The sequence below is a fragment of the Falco peregrinus genome, chromosome 2 (genome assembly GCF_023634155.1).
Source record: "Falco peregrinus isolate bFalPer1 chromosome 2, bFalPer1.pri, whole genome shotgun sequence".
Taxonomy (NCBI): domain Eukaryota; kingdom Metazoa; phylum Chordata; class Aves; order Falconiformes; family Falconidae; genus Falco; species Falco peregrinus.
In genome coordinates, this window is record NC_073722.1 from 22737726 (window position 1) to 22759880 (window position 22155).

At 43.3% G+C, this 22155-nt stretch overlaps 2 protein-coding genes across 40 annotated transcripts in view; one reads left to right on the top strand and one right to left on the bottom strand.

The window, feature by feature from the left end:
• Window positions 1-22155, top strand: part of CAMK2D (calcium/calmodulin dependent protein kinase II delta) — a 209037-nt gene that overhangs the window by 167282 nt on the left and 19600 nt on the right. The window lies entirely within an intron of this gene.
• Window positions 14366-22155, bottom strand: part of ANK2 (ankyrin 2) — a 382481-nt gene continuing 374691 nt past the window's right edge. For 38 of the 39 annotated variants that reach the window (XM_055796029.1, XM_055796032.1, XM_055796031.1 and 35 more), the window contains 3 exons: window positions 21861-22025; window positions 20282-20464; window positions 14366-16685 (listed from right to left, as the gene is read on the bottom strand). In XM_055796029.1, coding sequence (XP_055652004.1) covers window positions 16671-16685; window positions 20282-20464; window positions 21861-22025 — 363 coding nt within the window. In that variant the 3' untranslated portion in view covers window positions 14366-16670. Of the gene's footprint in view, window positions 16686-18644; window positions 18737-20281; window positions 20465-21860; window positions 22026-22155 lie in introns of all 39 variants that reach the window. The other variant, XM_055796060.1, reaches the window with a different exon arrangement.

The following is a 22155-nucleotide window of genomic DNA, read 5'->3' on the forward strand; positions in this document are numbered from 1 at the left end:
AAGCCAATACATCTGTAAAGCATTAGCAGTATATTTTCTTTGTACATCTTGAAAAAAGAAAGGAAAAAAAAAAAGACAAAAAATCCCTCCCAGAAAACCCCAAACCCAAAGTTACTTAATTTTTCTGCCACTGGTAGAGACCTGATCTGATATTTAGATGCTTCATGAATCTTTCTGAGAGATGGAGGAGATCTGAGATGGTGATGATTGATGGAGAAGGTGTAATTACAAGGTTTCAGTTTTACAGTGATTTGGTTAAAATGTAATGCTACAGTGCACACTCACGCACACAGAGTCTGAAGCAGAACAGAAGGTTGTCTGTTACGTATTTTTGCAAAGTGATGTCTGTTTTTTAAAGTTCTTTGATAATTTGAGGTTTTCAAGCTCCCCATTTCAAGGAGCCTTCTTGGTTCCCACTGAAATGAATACATTGATACTTTTCAGTTTAAAAAAATGCTTCAGTTTGAAGATATTCAGTGGGCTCCTACAGTGAAGGATCATCCTTGTCATCAGTTCCCCCAACGTGAAAAAAACATTCATCTGTGAAGAGGCAAGATTCTGTTTGCAGATAAGGGCTTACAAAGGTATAAGAGGAGTTTAATGACCAACCCAAGATAGCTCCACGAGATTTTGTGGGTCTGGCTCCAGTTCCCTGAGCACAAAAAGTCTGTATTGCTACCCAGGTCATTGCTGTGAGGTTTTGTCATTTGGCCGTTGTTAGAAAGAAGCCAGCTCCTTCCTACTGGCTGCAAGCGCTTGATGCAGTCCAGATGCTAATACAATAGGGGTGACCAGCCAAGGAACCGATGTCCTCAGTCTGTAACTAAGTGTGATTGAAAGGGAGAGTTAGGGGCAGTGAAAACTTCTATCCTTCATGCGTTAGCATCTGCTTGAGAGCTCGATGCTGGTTTTTTATTACCTTTCAGAAAAGAGCGCTGGATAACATAGTTTAGGTATATCGTTATTATTAGGAGTCTGTTCCTTCCATTTGCTACGCTTTCTTCTTTCCTCCAAGATGTAAAATCTATGTACACACAACATGAAATAAATCTCATCAGTTTACAACTTCCATTTAATTTTGGGGAGCATGTGTTTTTGTGGAAGCGATGATAAAAATCAAGGCCTACTTTATTCATGTTGCTCCTCAAAGAAAATTAAAAGATACAAATAGAAAATAAACTAAACCAAGTTTGGATTTACAGTCCAGAGCTTATTAGGGTTGAAGTCTCAAGTTTCAATTGTCCAGGTAGAAGGGGCTCAGTGCACAGCTTCGATGGCAGCAGTCAAGTTATTTGAACTGCTGATTTTTGTAAAAAGAATTCATACTTTATGTTATCCTCTGGGGCAAGAGACTGGTGTGATCAGCTGTCCTGCCACATAAAATTAACCTTGGAGGAGGCACTCATAAATTCAATGAGAGTTTATTAGAGTACCCACTTTTTATTGTTGTCAGCAGACACCTATGACAAGGACAATGATGGAGAATCTGAGCACAACCTACATAAATGCATATTTGTGTCTATGGGAGGCATTCATTTTGCTTCACTGCTGCCAGCCAGTCTGGCTCCCTTCAGGAGTCAGCTTAGGTCAGAGGAGTGAGAAATGAGATGCTTTTGATTCATAACTCTGGATAACATTTGAGAAGTTTCTAGATAGGAATACTTTTTACAGCTAAGCTGCAACTTCTTATAAGAGTTTGGCTTCAGGGAGTGAAACAGTGGTTATGGAGAGATAAAACGGAAGTGTGAGGGAGAAAAATACAGTGTTCGCATCTTCCCTTTCCTCTTTAGGCTGTAATTTTCCCCTTCTTTCTCCTCTGCAGTCAAATAATAAAGTGTGAATTTAGTGGCAGGTCACCGTATAGAGATAATACAGTCAGAGTAGGCTTTCTCAACCTCTTCTACAGCACATACCTTCTTTGAACTGTACTTAACCATTTGAGGCATCATAGATACTGATGAGCAGAGGAAAGCTCCAGAATAACACAATCAATGTATAGGCATTGTAAATAAAACCCCCACAGCTTTTATTTAGAAAAAGGAGATAATTTGCAGAAATGTATATTGAAACTAGAAGCATTCCTAGTGAAAGTCTAGGACTCATTTTCTAAGTTGTTTTGGAAGTCTGACCCTTTTTCTTGCTCACATATCCTAAACACATCAGTTGACTGGTACAAGATTTCATTGTTGTTGTTCATTTCTATTCCTAATTCAAGAATCTGTGAAAGACTTAAGAGATCATACATCTGTACAGACAGCTATGTTCCAGTATCTCATTTCAGTGACCTTCATATCTTCTGGTCAACTTAAACAACTAGGCGGTAACTGGGGACAGAAATTGGTTACCTCTGATAAAAAGAGGGAACAGTTTTATTTTGGAGCCCATCCAAAACTGCCTAAGGTAATTTTGATCATTAACATCTGAGTATACCATGTTTGTGATTTCAGCAGCTTCTGCAGAGGGGAGTTCTTTTCAGTGTTGCTAGGCTAATGCCTGAAGGTATGCACTGTATACATCGTGTACCAGCAAATGGCAACCTGCAGGTGAAAATCTCGCTTAATGATGGATGTAAAAGTTGAGGCAGTTTCAGAAATCATAGCAAACAGGTAAAATGCATGCTGTAACTAGTGGAGAAGGGGAGGTTAGAGAAGTGCTGAGAATGAGTGGTGTAAAGGCTTAGTACAGTAAGAGATTTGGACTCTGACACAGTCCCCAGTACAAATTTGGGACTATATTTAGTGATTTCTACTGAACAAAAATTTCTGTTGAATATTAATTCAAGTATGATAGCAAAACAATGCTGAAGATGCTTGCAGACTTGGGCTAAGAGCTTAAAATTTGTAAGGGATTTAGAGCCCCTGTCAACTATCAAACGGGGTCTGAATTCCCATATGCAGTTTACCAGTCTCCTCCTACGTAAGTATTTCCACATCCCATGGGATCAGTCATTATCCTGTCTCTGTAACATACTTATTTCTAAGTGTTGTCCCCACACAGGACTTTCTCTTCACTACTGAAATACCATCTATCTGGGAGACTAGCCAGAGAACCTGGACACTGTTCAATATTCAAGTGAAGTGACTTATGTCCAGAATCTGCAACAGCTTTTCTGGTGTCTTTGAATTGTCAGGCAAGCCCGTAACTGCCACCCCTCTAAAATGTGCATTTCAGACTCTCTGTTGCACAGATCTCAGAGAAACGGCTCTGATATTCTCAAGTCAATTTTTATTCAGCGTGCTTGGAGTAAATACACAAAACCTACCGCTGTACGCTATTTGGCTGTGACACTTGGATAATAAAATAAGCAGGCCAGAGAAATTAAGAGCAGAAATAAAGACCTCTAGGCAACAATGCAATATAATAGGGAAAAAATATAACTCAATTGGAAATAGCCAGCTGGCACTAATGGCTCATTTGTTTATACTCATATTTCTAGACTGTCTGGCTTTTGGTGAGATGGGAGGAAGGAAAACCATGCCTGCCTGCCAATGCCTACCATTAGAAGCGCTATTGAATAGAGCCGTTGGTCTGCAGCTAAGGAGGCACTCCAAACCTTCCTGATAATCAGAAAAGGTTTTGGGAAACTGTCAAGTACCTGAGAAGAAGCCGAGCTGCAGGAAGCTGGGCTTTGTCATCTCAGGTACTTGACAGTTTTCTAAAACCATTTCTGATTATCAAACAGGTTTTGATAACATGCTGTGGGTGATGGGGTAAACGGAGAGGCAGCATCACAATGCATGGCTAAGGTACAGTGCTCCCCTTCACATAGAGGGGAGGTGGTCTGCAGGCATGCTAAACTAACCAAACTTTCTTTTAAGCAAACATAGGAACTTGCTGTGCCTGAAAACACAACTTGGCATTTAACCTCGGTACAGTTGTTATTGCAGTGTGGTTGGGTTTAGTTACTATAAACAAACACAAAGAAAGAAACAAACCAACCCAAACTCAAAAAACCCCACCTAGGACTGTTGCACAGGTTGTAGCGTGTGCAGCTGTGTTAAATGCCAGTGCTTTTGTGGAAAATAAACTGAATACCACTGAATTTGACAAGCCCAATGAGATGCACTGTTGGAAGGGTGAGCACAGTGGGAAGTGGTGGGCACTTGCCATCTGGCCAGGAATGGACACTAACACATGATAATGCGATCCATCTGCATGTTGCTATTTTGGGCAGGGAAAGCATCCTGCCTGCCTTCCCTGTCTCCTCTGGTCCTCCTGGCTGCAGAAGCAGGTTCGACTCTTGACAGGGTCAGCAGCACGGTGCTTGGTTCATTGGTCTCCTCTGCCTGCTGTGATCAAGCGCAAGTCCCATTTTTATGACTGCGTTACCCCCTTTTTCCATTTCTTGACCCTTCTTTCTGCCATCCCTGTACCTCACTTTGCCTCAGTCCCCTCCTAAATAAATAACCTGCTCATGATTGCTTTTTTCCTGGATCATCCCAGCTTTACTAAATCTATACCCACACCTGGTATGGCTGATACAGTTATCTAGAGGGAATAATAATAATGTTATTATTATGGTATAATAATTGGTGGTTTATTTAATAATAATATTAATAAGAGGGCATTATGATATGGTTACCTGTTGTAGTCGGAGTCTAACTCAGTCAGCCTCACACAGGGTACCAATTGTTGCAGCACAATCAAACTAGCAGGCTGCAACAAGGCTTTTACCATGGGTCAGATTCTACTGTCTGTGCTGTTTCTTCTTCCTCCAGAAGTCAGACCACACTGCCCCTCCTACACTCCTCGGGGCTATTTAACCACTTAGCAGGAAGGAGCTACAGCTGCACATTGTCCATGTCCATCAACCCACTGCCTCTGAGGCCAGGCCACAGCTGCATGTTATCAATGCTGATCAACCCATGCCTCCATTCCTCTACAGTTACCTACAAGCGTCTGCTTTCTGTGAGGTCCCCCAAACGCCCCTGCAGTTACCTGTGAGGGCCTAATTCCCTTAAGCCCCTGTGAAGGGCAGGCATCCCTCGCATCCCCCTCTGTAACTTTTGTCAGCTCCTCCCTTGCTTATCTGCCTCACCCAGCAGTTTCTCATGCCCGGTTTTTCCAGGTTCTGTTTGGTTGGCGTGACCTCATGGCAGGAGCAAGGCACCAGCCCGGTGATTTGCCCGAAACCATAACAGAGAGCACACCTGTGAAGTGGCGCAGTGCCTAGCTGAGCCTCACTGGCTTTTCTGCTGGCACATCTCTTGTGGCATGGCACTCACGGCTGTCCACATGGAGCAGCAGGGACACAAACCTTCGGTCTGAGATGGGTTAACTTGCTAAAGTTTGGAGTGAATGACCCAAGGCTTTTGAAAGCCAAACAGAAATATGGAGTAAATATGTCCTGCAGCACCAGTTGGAAATTACTCATAAAGAATATAGCGCCATTCAAGAAGTAAAGGCTATGGCACTTTCTAATCTATACATCCGTCCCCAGCGCGTACTCAGCTATGTTTTCAGGCTTCACTAGCTGCAGTATCTTCATATAAGTATGTGCAGTTGGTGGGGGGTTTTGCATTATTATTATTTTCCTTTACCACTTCAAAGAGCAAGTGTAACTGCACCTCATGCTAAGCTTTCCTAGAACGGATTGGGTTGGAAGGGACCTTTAAAGGTGATTTAGCCTACCCCTCTGCAGTGAGGAGGGACATCTTCAACAAGAGGGGGGTCTCCCAGCCCCGTCCCACCAGCCCTGGGTTTTGGTGCTGGCCTGCACCTGGAGGAGTCAGGTGCGAGCAAGGTGCCAGCTGTTCCCCGTTGGAGTAACTGCCTCGTAAACGCCAGCTGTTCCCCATTGGGGTAACAGCCTCACAACTGGCTCTGAGTGCAATTGAAGCTGGGCTTTTTGCCGAAAAGTTAGAGATCATCTTAGTGCTGCTATTAGAGGGAAGATTTGCAGTGATCAGAAAGGAAATATTCAGGAATTCATGATAGGAGTAGATGTGTTTTGACCTTCAACATGGAGGAGTGGGTGGATTCTCCTGTGAGCTGTTTGCAACTGGTGAGTAGTGGCTGGAGGGGCCTTGCTGTGCATGGCAGAGATGCTGTAGCCTATGACTGGAAAATAGCGTATTTTCTGTAGGTGGTGTGCGCTATCTGAGCGGCAAGGAGGCTGCCAGATGTAGGTGAAGATCTGTGGGTGGTTGTTAAGAGTTGCTATTTTGCTGTTCTTGCTAAGTGGCTTGGTCCTGCTGCAGAGGCTCTTTGTTGTAAAAACTTAGATAAAAGGCTGTGTGTGCCCTCATGGGGCAGGAATCTTAAATCTTACACAGTAAAGAAAACAATCTGAAAGTTTTAGACCAGCAAGGGTGGTTTGTTTTTTTCTAACTCTTGTGCTGCAAGTAAGAGGCTTTCATTTTAAAAGTGTCTTTTAAACATAGAAAATGGAGCATGTGTTTGCCAGGCAAGCTTCCTCCTGTGCTAGCCGACATCTGTACTTGATATTCAACTGGCGTACACAAAGCTTTGTTTAAATGATGTGTTTCATTTTTTGAAAACCTTCAAGTGTATACAAGCTGCAGTATGAGAGCGGTTTATTTTCAAAGGCTTATAGAGTTAGGTGCCCTTTCATGACAAATGTGCTGCTGTTCTTATTCCTACTTTATGAAAATACTGTTTATAAATGTAATTCCTATTATTATTATTATTGTGATTTCTACTGGGTATGTGCCAGGACTGTAATGCCTGAGTTTTTCAGAATCTTCAGAATTGCCCATGCCTTAACAAAACAAAATAAATAGTTAGGTTCTGTGATTCTTATGAGGTACTGGTTGGAGTAAGTGTTCACCAGCTCAAAACAGTTATGTAAATGCTCTGTCTGCTGTTGATTATTCACATGTGGTACACATGCTCCTCTCCATCCTGGTCAGCCTACATGGGGAGCAAGAGCGTGAAAGTCTTTCTTCATATGTCATCAGACTCTTGGACAAACCTTGGCGTGCTCTTTATGGAAAATAATGGACTAGATCAACTTCTTTTCTCACAAATTTTTCATGGATTGATAAATGCTGAAATAATTTACTAACTGCATTAAAATGAATCGCAGATTGTGTACTAATTATGTGACGTTCACTTAACACACTTCTCTACTGGCAACAGGCACTGTGCTGTGGGATGTCAGTTGCTGTTATTTTGGTGCCACCATGGAGAGATGGAACCACAGTGGTTTAGCTTCATCAGTAACAGCAAAACCGTCTCAGAATGCCTTTATCTTTCTTTGGTGGAGATGTGATTGAGATGTACTTGTCCATATTTAATTCTTTGAACAAATAATTTTTTGTGCAAATATTCTTGAAGTGCTGGTTTAGAGCGCTGCTGGATAATGGGATGAAGTCAAACTGGTGACGTGAAGTCTGCTCTCCTCTTTCTTTATTATTGTGGGAAGAATTTGGCCTTAGTTTTTGAAAGCAATCCAGAAATCATGCTGGCAAAGTGGAGTTGGTAAAACCTGCCTTACAGAGCTCTGCCGAAGACTCACATGCTTCTATGTTTGTGAAAGTAAGTTACTGAAGCCCGAAGTAAAACCTGAGAGGTGCTCTGGTATCTCTGTCCTGGTGGGGAAATCGAGGGCTGCTGTTCAGCATCTGGGGTCAGGTCTTTGGGGGAGGGAGGCCAAATGTTTCCCTCCAGGATCATGCAGAATGTGTGTCTCTGATAATGATTGCGGGCTTAGACCCTATTTAAGTCTGTTCATGTGTATCAAACAGATGAACCGTATTGCACAATATCCACTGTTTAAATGCTGTGGAAGTCACACTTCTCCCTGTGTATGGAAAGTTAGCCACAAAAGTGTGTTGTAGTTTGAATTATGTCCGTCTAATGTCAGCGTTGCCACTCAGCAGAATGTGACTTTGATCAGTGATGCATAGATTGACAGGGAAAAATAAAAGATGAAAAATAGTATTTGTCAAAACTGGGTGCTAAGCTTTAATTTTGGAGTTAGGGGGTAGGGGTGGGGAAAGCCTCACTCTGTGTCTGTGGTTGTCAGAGGAGAGGTGGTTGATTTGCACTTTGATTTTCCCCATGAAAATTGCTTGTGGACAAATACTTTTCTAATAGATACTTCTAGAATTCAGGTGGGCAATGCAAAATGCTCTCTGAGTTTAATGAGCATTTCTGCAGTAGGTTCATCTTAAAGAGAAGCACTCTACCGTGCCCAGGTGTAGTTTAGCTTTTCTGGAACTTTAATTGGGCTTTTCTACCAGCATCATCATCAAGTACAGGCACATGCTTTTCACCTGTGAGAAGGAATGGGGGAGGAGAAGGGGGAAACTGTTGTATCCCTTCCCTTTCCCAGCTGTATTTTCAAATGGCTGGTGTGATAAAGAGAGTTCTTAAATACCCACTGAACAAAACATGGTAACTAGCTTGCTCTGTTCTTGTTCTAGCAAACCAACCTCAAAAAACCTACAAGTACTTGCTAAAGTTATTGGATAATCTCATGGTACTTACGATCTGATGATCTATGTACGGCAGAGGTGTCTGAGGGAAAAAGGAAACTTTCTGAGTGAGTTGAAGCCTGAAACATCACAACTGTGCATAATATGAGTACTGCATATACCCCTACGTGCAAGTTCAACAGCTGATGCTGTTGCAGCACTTGCATAGCAGATAGGTTATTCTAAAAGCTGACATGAAGAGTATCTGTTCTTAAGCCTACAGTAATGTATTTCAACTCTGAAATATGTTTTTAAGTCCCTCATTTATTGCTCGCTCCCTGCATGCTTTGCTGTGTACCTTGCTTTCCCCAAGCCTGCCTGATGTAATGGGAACGTGAGCCGGCTTTCCCCCGTGCCTGCGGGAGCTGTTGTGCTGTTGGGAATGGGGCAGGGAGATGAGCTTTGATGAAAGCAAATCTGCGCGCTCAGAGGGAGATACGGACATGTCAAATGTAGCAATAAAAAGGTCACAGGATTATGCTGGATCTGGGTATCCGTTTTGATAAAATTGTCAGATATTTCAACTTCAGAACCACTGGAAGCCTTTGAGCACAGAGGTGTATAGAAAGCGACTGTAACTTCCATTTCACAATGTGGCTGAACTGTTGAGCATTTTACTAGCTGCAGCAAATTTGGCCTGATAAAAAAGCCTTCTGAAGTATAGAAGTGCAGGGTTGGATTCAGTGGGCTTGGGCTAAGCCCCCGAGTGGGGTACAGCCATGTCTCTTATCTCTAAAATCCTCGCTGGGCTTAGTCATCTAAGGTGAAAATAGTAGGGCAAATATGTTTGACCTCCCCTTTCTTTCTTTTAAATGATCTTGGTTAACCAGAAAAAAATATTTTCCTGGCTATAAGCGAATTAAATTGGAGAAATTTTGTGCTTTACAGATCCAAAAGAAAGTATTTGGTTTTTTTTTTAAAAAAGAAAGGGGAGGGGGGGAAACACCAAAAAACTAGATGTTTGCTCCGATCTGTCTAGAAGCACTGGCTGCACAGCGTGTTTGTGTCCTGTTGCTCTTAGCACTGTGTGAGCAATGAGGCTAGTTGCACATGCAAGTACAAAACTTGCTTTAATACTCCCCAGTGAAATGTGCGTGCTCTGGGTGCAGACAATGAGCCATCTGCTTCAGTACCCACGGAAAGTAAGCAATGAAAGGATGTAAACGCTGTTCAAGCAAATAAATGTAAATATTTGGAGATGTAAATATTCCCAAAGTATGCTGATATCCTTATTGAAGCCTTGTTTTCCTGACTTTTACCTTTGCTGTATTGCAGGGGAGAACTCTGCGTGCGTGTGTATGTATGTAAATAGAATACACACATATTTAAGTTCTAAAGTTTGGGATAAGGGATGGGAAGTTTCTTGCCAATCCTGGAGTATTCAACGTTAAAAATCCGTGGGAGTTTTGTGTTTTTTCTGTTAAACGCTGATGATTTGCTGCTCTCTAGTGGCTATTTAATAAAAGTGGTGTGTGATGCCAGCTACTGCTGAGCAAGAACTCAGTGGAGGTGAATTCCACCTGGCCCCAGACGGGTCCAGCCAGCTGTTACACATGGCAATTTAATTGCCCACATTTTTGCATTTAGCACTGGAGGTAGTAATATAGTAATAGTAACTTTCTCTGCTCGTAATAAAAGAGACAGACAAGTGTGTAGGCAGCCTGCAGAGGTGAGGCTGGTATCTCTTAACCCTTTGGAAATCATGTTGAGATGGCTGGAGGAGAGCAGAGCCTGCTGCTGCGGGGGCTACAGCCTATTGGGGCACGGCTGGGGCAAGGCAGGCTCCTCCGTGTTCGGTTTGATGGGGGGGAGAAGCGTTGGGGGTTTTGTGTTTGTTGTTTGTGTTATTATATATGCTGATTAGCACAGATTTTTTTTTATTATTATTTTTATTGCAAAACATAGACTGCTGGTGAATGCCAAAAAGGCTGGGACTGAGTTCCCTTATTTGCATCATTTCAAAGAACAATCCCTTAACTATCTTGGATTCATGTATTTGTCTGTATTTCATTTCCTTCACCTTGATGTTCTCCAACTTGGAGAGGTAAGATAGCATCCTGTAGGGATGTAGGGAGGACTTAGTGCAGCTTGTGTCTTTATGTACACCTGGTGTGAATGGTTTTACCGATTTATGGATGATTTCATGACTTATTTTACTGCCTTGTCAACAAATAACTGTGGTGTCTAAAGCTAGAGGGGCTTTCTGTACCGTTCGAAAATATACCCGGAAAACAAATAGTCTGTCTCTTATATGGCTGTCAGAGGAATATGCTGTTTGGATACAACAGATGAGAAAAGGACTCGCCCATGGAAGTACTGCAGTGGGACGTCCCTCCCTCACATGCCAGTTCCTCTTTTCTTCATTACTTAGGTTATCGCTTCCATGTTTTCTCCTCCCTTCCTGTGTCAGTCGCTTATCTCCACAATAACACTTGGCCCATGTTGTCTCCAAAAATTCTGTTAATGCCAGTGATACAATTCCGACACGTTCTTTTTTGATTGCTGAAAACTGGGAGGGGAAAAGTCTTCACCCTTGTGCTCATTGTCTTGTCTGGAGCCAAGACCAAACTGGTCCCTTGGCTGTCCAGTGATGTTTCTTTGTCAGTCTGAAACGCGGGCCGGGAGCCAGGTGCTGCCTCAGATCAATGGAGCTTTACTGGACAAGTGGTACCTCAGTTATGTGAAAGAAGCAACTGAAGATGATGATACACCTGGAATCTGCTCTGTATTGAGAGAGGGAGATGCTGGTTTGGACCTGCATTCACGGATGTGAAGCATCATTCACATTTAGAGATTTAGTTTGATTATTAGGAAAAAATTCTTCATGGAAAGAGTTGTCAAGCATTGGAACAGGCTGCCCAGGGAGGTGGTGGAGTCACCATCCCTGGGGGTGTTTAAAAAATGTGTAATGCAGCACTTGGGCACATGGTTTAGTGGTGGGCTCAGCAGTGCTGGGTTAGCGGTTGGACACAGTGATCTTAAAGGTCTTTCCCAACCTAAGTGATGCTGTGAATCTGCTATTCCTGATCTGATCGCAGGCTGTTGCACAGCCCTGAGGTGTCTCTGTTGCTCTTACCTGCTTTCTGTCAACTGCTGTTGTCCTCTCATGGGACCAGGATAGTTTTAGCATAGTCTGTAATGTGAGGCAGCATTTTGCTATAATGTTCTGTTCATTGTGTCACACACAGCTGTGACAGCGTGGCCCAGAGTAATGCTGCCTGGCCAGCCCTGCTCATCTTCCCTCCTCCTTTCTGCCTGTACCAAATGGCCGCAGACCAGAGCGGGCTGGTTGCTCACCTAGAGGAAGGGTTGTGTGTTATCACACAGCAGAGGCGGAATGCTGGAGAGGCATCTTCAGCACCTGAAATCCCACTGCCATGTGTGATGGGGGATTAAGGTCCTTCCTGCAGTAACAAAGCCAAGTGGAAGGATTTGTTTGTGGCTCAGTTGCCTATTTCTGGGTTTGGAAACAAGAGGGTGATGTGGTGGCTTGTGGGGTGATTCTGGGCATTGTCTCCTACCTTCCAACCAACTGGCCAGCCTCTCATTTCTGAGAGATGCAAAGAGAAGCTCTAGCATGCTTTTGAGGAATGCTTGATCTTTAGCAGTGCCAGAGCCTTGTGCCAGCCTTCTGTTCTATTTAATCCTGTTACTGTGTCAGCTCCTGCTATGAAGTCATGCTGGCATGAGAACATGAAGCTGAAACTGCAGAAAGAGGAAGAGGGAATACTGGTGGGCAGTCACCTGTCAAAAACATGAAGAGCAAAGCACAGACACAAGCTAGGCAATCAGAATGGCGTATTTCTATTTGTTTCTTTGCTCTTTTAAAATCCTTTTTGGGGTTTTATTTTGCTGTAGGGGAGAGTCTTTGTTGGATCCTAACCCTTCAGCGGTACACCAGTTGAGCATCGCATAACCAAACATACCGTTCTTCCACCTGCCTGCTCTGTGAGGTCTGTATTTACTATTATAGCAGTATTAGTTCGGTGAAAGCCATGGTGTTGCACCGCAAATCCGGCGGGTTTTGAGCACGCCGTGTGTTCTGAGGCACTCCAGCTGGTAGTAGATGCTGGTGGTTCAGTCTCTTCAACTGTGCGTATTGAAATGGCATGCTGGTTTTAGATGCATAGCCTGTAATTCCCGGGAAGTAAGTGGACAGGTGTGCTTTGTTCCAGCCTTGAGCTCTGCAGCAGCAATGTTTGGGCTCATGCAATGATCGCTTAGGGACTGATTCAATATATAGAGGAAAGCTGGTGACAGATTAATCAAAAAAGCAGCCTTAAGGCTGAGCAAGAAGGATGTTGACTTGACAGAGCTGAAAAGGGAGTCGGTCACTGCAGTCAAAAAGCTGGTGCCCTCATTAGGCACTTGCTGACCTGGAAACACTGTTAGCTTTTGTGGGGTAAACAGGTACAGGGTTCCGGGATGTGTGTGAGTGGGTTCTCTGCTGGGTGGTCATCGTGTGGCTGCATGTTCTTGCTCGTTTGGCAGCTTTTCTTAACAACTAGAGAAGATTCAGTTCTGGGTACAGCCTTGGGTCTTAATAGCCCCATGGCGTGCAAGCAGAGCAGTGATATTGCTCGTATCCTTGCAGCGCGTCAGAAATGTGTTCCAAAATCGCTTGCCTGACTCCCTTTTCCCGTACGGCCCTGAGTAAAGCAACTTCTGGCAGCCTGCTGGGTGGTGTTAATTGCTGGCTTGCTGGTCGGGGAGGGGGCAGACAGGGCAGGCAAAGTGGAGGTGGCCTGTGCCCGCTGCCGCAGTTGGTACTGAGAAGGGGGTTAGGCCTTGGAAGGCAAACCAGCGTCGTACAGGGGCTGGAAGAGGATGGCCAAGGGTGCCGATACAGCTTCTGTTTCTGGTGTCGATGCCTTGCTGGCAGGAATTGCAACAATAGGTGTCGTCTTTATCGGGCATTTCAAGAGCTGACAGCTTGCAGCAATTGCAGGGTTCAGAGCTGGGAAGTGGTGGGGAAGGTTTGAGGGTGATGGTGTGGCTGAAACAGTCTGTATTCCGTTTCTTAGGCAAATTTGTTGTTCTTTGAAAGTGGTCACTGTGGAAGGCCTGAAATTACAGGCTGTATGCGTTGTACCTGCAGCAGTCATTGGTCATGTATGTACCGAGTCAGTCTCTGTGGGTTTGGGGGCTATTTAGTTTAAAATAAATGTGTCCACTCTGAGTTGTGTGTCAGGTTGTCATTTTGGAGAGAGTGTCTGAGTTTCTGGGAGGGCAGGCAGGCCTGACCAGCAGGCTCCGTGTCCCAGCCTGCTGCGACAGCACCTCTCTGGGTCCCAGGCTTTGGTGATGGTTTCTTTCCCGTGTAGAAGGACTTACTGGAATGACTGGGAAGGTGGGGGTCAGGCAGAGACTGGGGGTACTGTGAGCGGTTACATTAGCCAGAGCATTGCCTGCAGTAATGGACTTATACTGAAACATTTTCAGTTGGCAACAAAACTGACTCTTCCCAGTGTTTTATGTGTGTTACAGGGATGTAAGATGTGACAGATATTCACCCTTTGTTGTTCTTCCCTATCCTTCTGCTGCTTGAGAAATATGGGCACTTAACGAGTAGTGGGTGCTGAAAAAGTAATGGGCTGGGACAGTCTGAGCCACTCTTGAAGGACAACTCCGCAGTTCCAGGCCTGCTATAACAACTAGGGAACGCAGCTGGGTACCCTGTGAAAAACTATTAGCAGTGATTAAAGAAAACCACCTTTGTCACTCACTTACAACAGACCGACACGTCCCAATCAGCACTGAATGGCACAATTAAAACCAAAAATCGTAAGAAGAGACACACACGCCCATCCCTTTGGGAGCTGCCTACAGAGGAACTGTAACTATGGTAGTTCAGCTGGGGCTCCCGAAGAGCGCTGTTCCGTTTTGTGCTGCGCTGCCAGTAAATGAGAGCGAGCCGTTGTTTCTACATTTAACACTTGTACATTTTTATTTAGTTAAATCAGCCATTGTACACATTGCAGCTATGTATTGTTAGTGTTGTATTTTTTTTTATTTTTTAACTAATACATGCCCTCATAGATATATTCAATTAGTGTTATCACCATGGGAACAAGATGCTGATTCGTCAACTTAAAAGTCACTTCTTCTCACAGTATTCAAGTTCTTTGATAACACAGCAAAAAATCAAAATAAGAGGTGAATAACCATTATGTTGTTACACAGAACATCATCTGCACCGCAAATAACACAACAGAAATGCATTTCTTTAGAGCCCCATCCTTGAAGATCATCCTGTGCTGTCTCTGACAATAAGAAAGCCATGATGCGTTATGAAATGTTTCATCATGGGTCTCGTTCGGTTTGGCTGCCAAAACACTCATTGTTGGGGATTATTTATTTTTTTTTGTTTTCCGGCCTGCCAAAAAAGTGTTAGCGTGACACCTTGGGTTGTTTTGCCTGCAGGAAAGCCAGAACTCCCCAGATGTTTCATGCTTTTGGCATCATTACCTTAATGAGGAAGTGCCCTTGCTCTGAGCACTGAGTGAGTCACTAAAAAAGAACAACCAACCTAATAATTTTAGAAGGCCAGATAAGCTTGGGAAAAGTATTACTCCTAGAGGAGAGGATTTGTTTTACTCTGGGTTTGAGTATACTATCAAAAAAATCAAATAGCTGTTCAAAAACATTTTGTTAGTGTGTGTATTATATATGCTAAAACACTATGGAGCTCCCTCCATTAACTATTAAGGTATAGAACACCTAAAATGTCAGATCTCTACGTTCCCTTTTTTGAAAATAAAAGTGCAGACATGCTATCGTGGTTTTCAGAGGGTTTTTTTTAGAAATATATATATATTATATATAGAGATAGATAACAAAATATGAACAGAAACTGGCTTTCAAGGATTGTGAGCACTTTCTCTTTAAAAAACACTTGATTGGAAGATAAAAACTGCTCGCTCAGTGCTAAGAGGGCTAACAAGCTGACATGATTATAGGAGGGTTTGGTTTTGACCTTCAAATGCCACATGCATGTATCAGATAAGAGGCAATCTCGATAAAACACGGTGATTTAATTATTCTCCTTGTATAGTGGATAAGTCTTTCTCCCATAGTTATCTACAGTGCAGTGGCCAGCAGGAAGTACCACCAATAAGACAGTGTGGTTTGCTAAGCAGTGATGAAAACAGGAAACTACTGTAGTTATAATTGTTTAATACACCCTGCCACATGTCCAGATCTAAAAGATTTTAATACCGTATGCAAATGTGCCATGGATATAGCTGCTAGCAAGTTGGTTACCTAATTGGGTATTCTTTTTCTTTTTTCTTTTCCTTTTCTTTTGCTGGAAATCTTTAAGTGGCTGTCCGAAGGTCTTAGAAGTATTAATGGCCACAGTCAGCTGTTACTTTGCGAGAACAGCTGAATTTCCAGGTTTTTAGCCTGACTCTTAGAGCCTTTAACTATAATAGATCCCTAAACTGGAAGGCTTATGGATGCAGTAGATCTGCAGTGCTTCCTCCTTGGTCAGTCTGTGTTTGCAGTCGATTGTGTTAACATTGTTTTATTAATCGCTGTTCAGCAGTGTCAATAGACCTTGTAATCCATGACGCTAATTGTAGTCACAGGCAGTGTGTTTTCTGCAGTCTTGTAAGTCCACATACTCTTGCTATATACAGTTTACGCGTTAACTCCCTTTTTTGTGGTGCATGTACATAGTCACTTGAAGAGGCCTGTAGATGAAGTCGGCTTGACAAATGCAAATTTGTGAAGCTAGTGCAGAAGCAAAGGAACAGTGAGAAGTGGCGATGCTGAAAAATTCCCGGTACGGCACAAAGACGACGATTCGGTGGATAAATCATCCTGAATGAAGGATGCTATCTTTGGTCACAAATTAGCTTACAGGGTAAAAAATAACAAAAACCCAAAATCAAATATGGTGGTGGGGTGGGGGAAATAAATGAATTCACTGCATCTGCACAAGTAGAAGTGGCAATGTCTTCTGGTGATTATGTAGGTAAGAATGTCTACAGCTAGAGAAGATGAAGGCTGCGTACGGGATGGATGGTTATGCGGTGGTGTTGAGGGGTGGCAGCTTCTCACTTCGCCTCCTGTTTCCAGTCCTCTTTGCAGAAGTGTCTGAGAAGCTGCTGGAGGTCATGTTGGAGATCATCCTGTGGTAGCGCTTCTGGTGTGTCTTCCAGCTCTTCTATGTGAACGTGTTTTCCATACCGATCCTTCATCACAGTCCTCTTCTGTGTGCTGGCTTTACTTAGTGTTGTCCTAAAACAAAATAAATGAGAAAACTGTCTTTAAAAGCCCGTGGTTCCCGAAGGTTTTAAAAAAACGCTCTTTTTCAGCTGCAGTTTTATGGCTTTTTCATTTAAAGTAACATGAGAAGAGCTGTAGCTGGCAGTCAGACCAGCTACCGAGGTCAGATATTTGTTAGGCATTCTGAATACAACACGTGGCACCGCTTTAATGAGCTTTCATAATGTAAGCTAATAGCAATTAATCTCTACGCGCTGGTGAAGCACACAGTTTGAGATGCCCAGCAAAACCATGCTGTAACACACAGACATGCGACATACATTGAAATTCATATGAGACCTTCTATTTGCTGTATTTAACGTCAACACACAGAGTTGTCCTGTACAACAGTAATTGAAGCCGATTACTTTCTCGAATGCTTACTTCTGAACAAATCTTACTTCTGACAGTCAGTAAAACTACATTTGTGGTGAGCTAGTGTCCTAAACTATTCTATTTATTACTCTCTTGCCTCATTTGGAACCATCTTGCTTTACTAGTCAGAACCTTAAACGTCACCAAGTCCCTTCCAGATCTATGGCAAATAAAAGTAGTTGTCATAGGGCAGCTGGGTGTCTCTCACTTAGCTGTACCCAGAAGCCCAAAGTTCCCTCCGTTAGATGGAGCGCTTGGATAAGAACGTGCCCTTCGTCCAAAAGCAGATGCAGTGGGTCTTCTGGCTCCCAGTGTGTCCTGGTGACACCATCCCGCTGGCTTGGAAACCAGGAGGTGTCCTACAGCTCATTACAATTACAGACTTTGGTCAGGATGTTTTTTCAAAGGCTAACGTTGGCCTTACCACCCCAATGGCCACGATCGATTCTGGAAGACAAGGGTTCTAAAAGACACCTAGCCTCTAGCAGCCTCGGCTCAAGTTTTGTGTGGTAGGAATGACTACACTTGCTGTACTACAGTAGCGCTTTTTTTCCCCTGCCAAATATTTTCCTAGTATCTGCCCTGCCTCATTCTTCGAAAGGCTGAACTGTCACATGCATATATCTGTCTATCCCCATGTATCCTCTTGTCTATTCTGATAATGTTAAAATTAGCAAATGATTGCAGGGGCAACTGGTATGAAAAAAATACTTTTGAAGTAACCTTGATTATTGTTGTTAACTGTGAACCACGCCGTGTCGCCTCCTATGAAGTCAGCCAGGCAGCCATACCCCTTTGTGCTGGGTCTGGCCAGGGTGCAGTTCACTTCACAGCAGCCTGGGCACTGTTTTCCAGCTGTGCCCGGAACAAGGTAGGTAACTGGCCAGTGCTGCGGCTGCGGCTCAATGGTGCTTATGCAGCATCTGCACTTTCTCTTTATTTCTCCCTGGTCCCCTCAGTGAGTAGGCTGGGGGTGGGCAGGAGGCTGTGAAGGCAGGCAGCCAGGCCAGCTGGCCCCAACTGACCAAGGAGATATTCCGTGCTATAGGGAATCCCGCTCAGCAATACTGACGGGGAGCAGAGGAAGAAGCGGGGTGGGGGATTATGTCTTCCAAGGTGATGATTGCTCAGCGACTGGCTGGGTGTAATTCTGCTTGTGGGAGGTGGTGAGTGACTGCCTTTGCATCGCTTGTTTGGTTGTTCTTCCCTTTCTCCTTCCCTCGCTAAACTCTTTGTTTGACCCATGAGTTGTCACCCTTTTGCAGTTCTTATTCTCTCCCCCGTTCCAGGAGGGTTAGGGAGCAGCTGCCTGGCACTGGAGTGAACCCACCACACCCCTGCCCTATTCACTGAGGCTTTTCAAGCACATGTAGACTTTTTCCAGTGCGTTATTTCCCTTCCTGTAACAGAATGTTAGTAGTCATATTTAGTACTCTTGCAAATAAAGTTATAGATGCTGCCAGTGGTTTCACTTCAGCCACTTGCTTAAATCCACTCATTTATTATGGGCTTGTTAATCCTTTTGTAGTAACAGGTCAGTGACGTGCCACACCAAACCTTTTAATAATGGATCCGTCATCTTTCATGATTTCTTTCTCTACTAAAGCAGGGAGCTGGACTTTCATTTGGTTACCTGTGTAGCTCAAAGCCTCAAATTAAAACATAAACTTCAAATTAAAACAAAAACCTAGAACAGAAGGTATTTGCTCTTCATTCCTTAGTGCTCTATATTAATGAAGTTGAATGCTGAGAAAATGATGAATAGCCAAAAAAGAGAAACAGCTGCCTGTCCTTTTGCATCCTTTCAAATATTGCTCAAATACACATATTGGATACAGTTTCTTGTGTAGGGTAGTTTCATTTGACTAACAATTGTACTGAAGCATGTCTTGGGGCTTTCTTTTCAACTCTGAAGGTAGCCCAGGTCAAGGTTTCACAGTACCACACTTGGAGAACTCATGCTTTCTATTTATGACAGCCTGCTACAGCGACCTTTCTCCTGGCACAGAAAATACTTTTTCTTTCACAGCTGTCCCCACTGCCACCTTGAGCTGCCTGTTCTCAGGGTGAGAGTACAGGAACGGTTGTACATACACGTGATGGGTGATACTCCTGAGCCTCCACTGTACAGAGGTGGGAACAAGCAGAGAGTGGAGCCTGGCAAGCTTTTCCAGAGACTATCTGCTGTTACTAATACTTCATAGAAAACACGAGAACTAAAAGGCAGCATTTTCATTTTCCTTTTGGCTGGATGTGGGTTTTTGTGTGGTATCTTCCCCAGGCTTCATGATCTACTAAACTAGAAGCTGCAAGCTGGGAAAAGTGTTATTTCCCCAAGCCATTCCTGTGCATGTCTCTGCATGAATTTTTGCTGCTTGTTTTTTTACCGCCAGGAGAGAGGGCTCTGGCTGCTGGGCCACAGCCCTGCCCTTGCCACCGAACAGCTTAGCACCTCTTCTCTTCCTGCAAGCTGCGACAGCATGGCATGGCAGGAAATATCCAGACCATGCCTGATACTGTTGCATCTATTTTTATATGATATTTTGTCAGATTAAAAACCCCAACCAAGTACCTTTGTTGCAGCTAATGACACACTACTTTTATCCACGCAAATCTTTAAGATGTGTTTTACATGTGTTATTCCAAGGGACAATAAAATGGATTAAGAGTGAAGTGCTATCAGTTCCTTGTAGAAAAAAGCTGTATTGATACAGTATCACTTTTCTATTACTGAAATGTCTAAACTGATCAGAAAAAGCATAAAAACAGAAAGGTGCTAATCAGCTTGGCAGCTGTTTATTTCAAGGACAAATACATCACCTTAGCCAGAGAGCAGACTTAACGGTATCGGTTTCTAAAATGAGCTCCATGTGGGTAACATATAAACAAACTTCTTCTTGAACAGTAACCACACCCATGATTTCACACAACTTTACTTAAAGCCTCCAGGGTTGGGTTGGTTGGTGGTGTTTTTTCAGAATCTTAATGTTTTATACCTAATTCTGTAATGTTAGCTTCCCCACACGCGCACACTTCGTAGACAAAAACTCCTATAACATGGCCCAGTATAGCAACAGAGGTTTATACTCAGCAGCTGGGTATGACACTTCCCCCAACGCTTTCAATAGAGCAGAATTTGTCCCCAGGTATGTTGTGACACTCATTTAGTATTTGTACGGAAAAGGCGTTTTTACCTCTTCAAAGTCCTCTTTGGCTGATGGAAGATCAGTAGCTAGGCTGGCATCCCCCAGGTGTTTCTCCGTTCTCTCCCCTTGCACTACAGTGGTCTTTATGACTTTGCTGACCTTCCGGCCCTCCACTGGTTCAGACTGGAAGTTGGAGGCACTAGGCAAAACAGCGGGTTCAGAGAGGGTCACCTGTGAGGTTAGAAAGCAGAGGTACACTGGATATCAATTACATACGGGATACTAACAAAGCTTGTAGTTACTCATTCTTTCTTAATCGTTGCCATAGAGAACAAGAATATAAGAAGCATCTCATGTTCTGAAAAGTGCATGAACATTTTATTACCAGCTTTACAGCTCTGGAAGGAGACATTGTAAGATACATGTCGCTTCAGACGCAGCCCTGGATAATACGTTCTGCTGAGAAGCTTTATGCTGGCGGGGTGAACACTGCCTCTGGAACCGGAGCTGGCCTGAGGGTAGCAGAGATCGCGCTTTGCTCCCCACACCACAGGCTTACTGCCCAGGCCACGAGTTACACCATGTAAGGAGTAGACCTCTTGCTGTGAATCCCTGCTGTACTTGCACAGGTAGTATGAGTCAGTGGTATCAGACTGCATATTAATTTTAAGATGTTATTCTGAGAGAGAAGTCACACTTGAAAAAACAAGGAACTCTTACAGGAGCAACGCACCAGAATATTGTAAAACCATGGGAAAGTGACAAACATGATTTTATTTGGCAAAATACAAATTTAATGCCCATGGGTTCAGTACGATAAAAAGTAGCTCTGGTATGGTCAGCTACCTAAAAAAACCCCCAAACATTACTTTGTTTTCTTGTTACCTTACTCACAAAGAATTAATTCTGGCAGGAGAGATTGGCAGTTACCTTCTTACCATTTCTAGTGTTACATGTTGCTTTCAGCTGGAGTACTGCTGAAAGCAAGCACTATTACTAGCTTCTGGCCCTCTGTCACCGCCTTAATTTTGCTGATACAGATGTCTGTAGAGCTACGTGGTGAACTAACATAGGAAAAGATAAACCGAGAAGCACTTACATTCTAATTTTAATGACTTGGCTCTACAAACAGTTTACATTAAAGTAATACTTTTCTCTTTTTTTAGCCTTTTCAAAGCAAAGAACACACCCTAATGTAAGTTAACCCTAATATAACTGTATGAATTTAGAAGGGCTTAGTTGTAGAAACCTAGAGAACTTCAGATAATTTCATTACATCATTCATGAATTCTCTCATTACACTAAGAGGTATAACAACAAATATGGATTTTCCATTTATCTATATGTCATCTTAGTACAAAGCTGTTTTCTTTATGACTTTGGTACTTCTCATAAATCACAGATTCTGTATCCTGCCTTTGTTTCAGAGAAAACTGCCCTCTTTCACTACCCACCTCCCCACGCCCTGCCTTTTCCCCATCTTTGTTCTGAGGCCTTTCCATCTGCAAGAAAACTTTATTCAAAGTATCATTTGAACCCGAATGTTGTTGGCATGAGTAAGTCATCATTACAAAATACACTGTTGGTGTACTGCTGCTTTGTACCATCGCAAGGAAAGAGATCTGACCTCTGACTGCTCGCTGTCGCTCTTCAGCACAACCCGCTTCACAACTTTGGAATAGCCATCTCCTTCTTCGACAGTGACAGGTTTTTGTGGTGTTCCTTGCATTACGACTTCCTCTTTTTCTGTGCCATCTGGAGAAACGTATCGCCGGATGATCTTTCTAGTTACCTGAAGAAATGAAATAGAGCTTTGTCCCACAAAGAATTAACAAAAATATGTTCCTTTTTGTTCTCTAGATAGCATTTTCTACTCAAAGGGCTTTTTTTCCAACACAGCAAAACCTACATATATGTGTTAA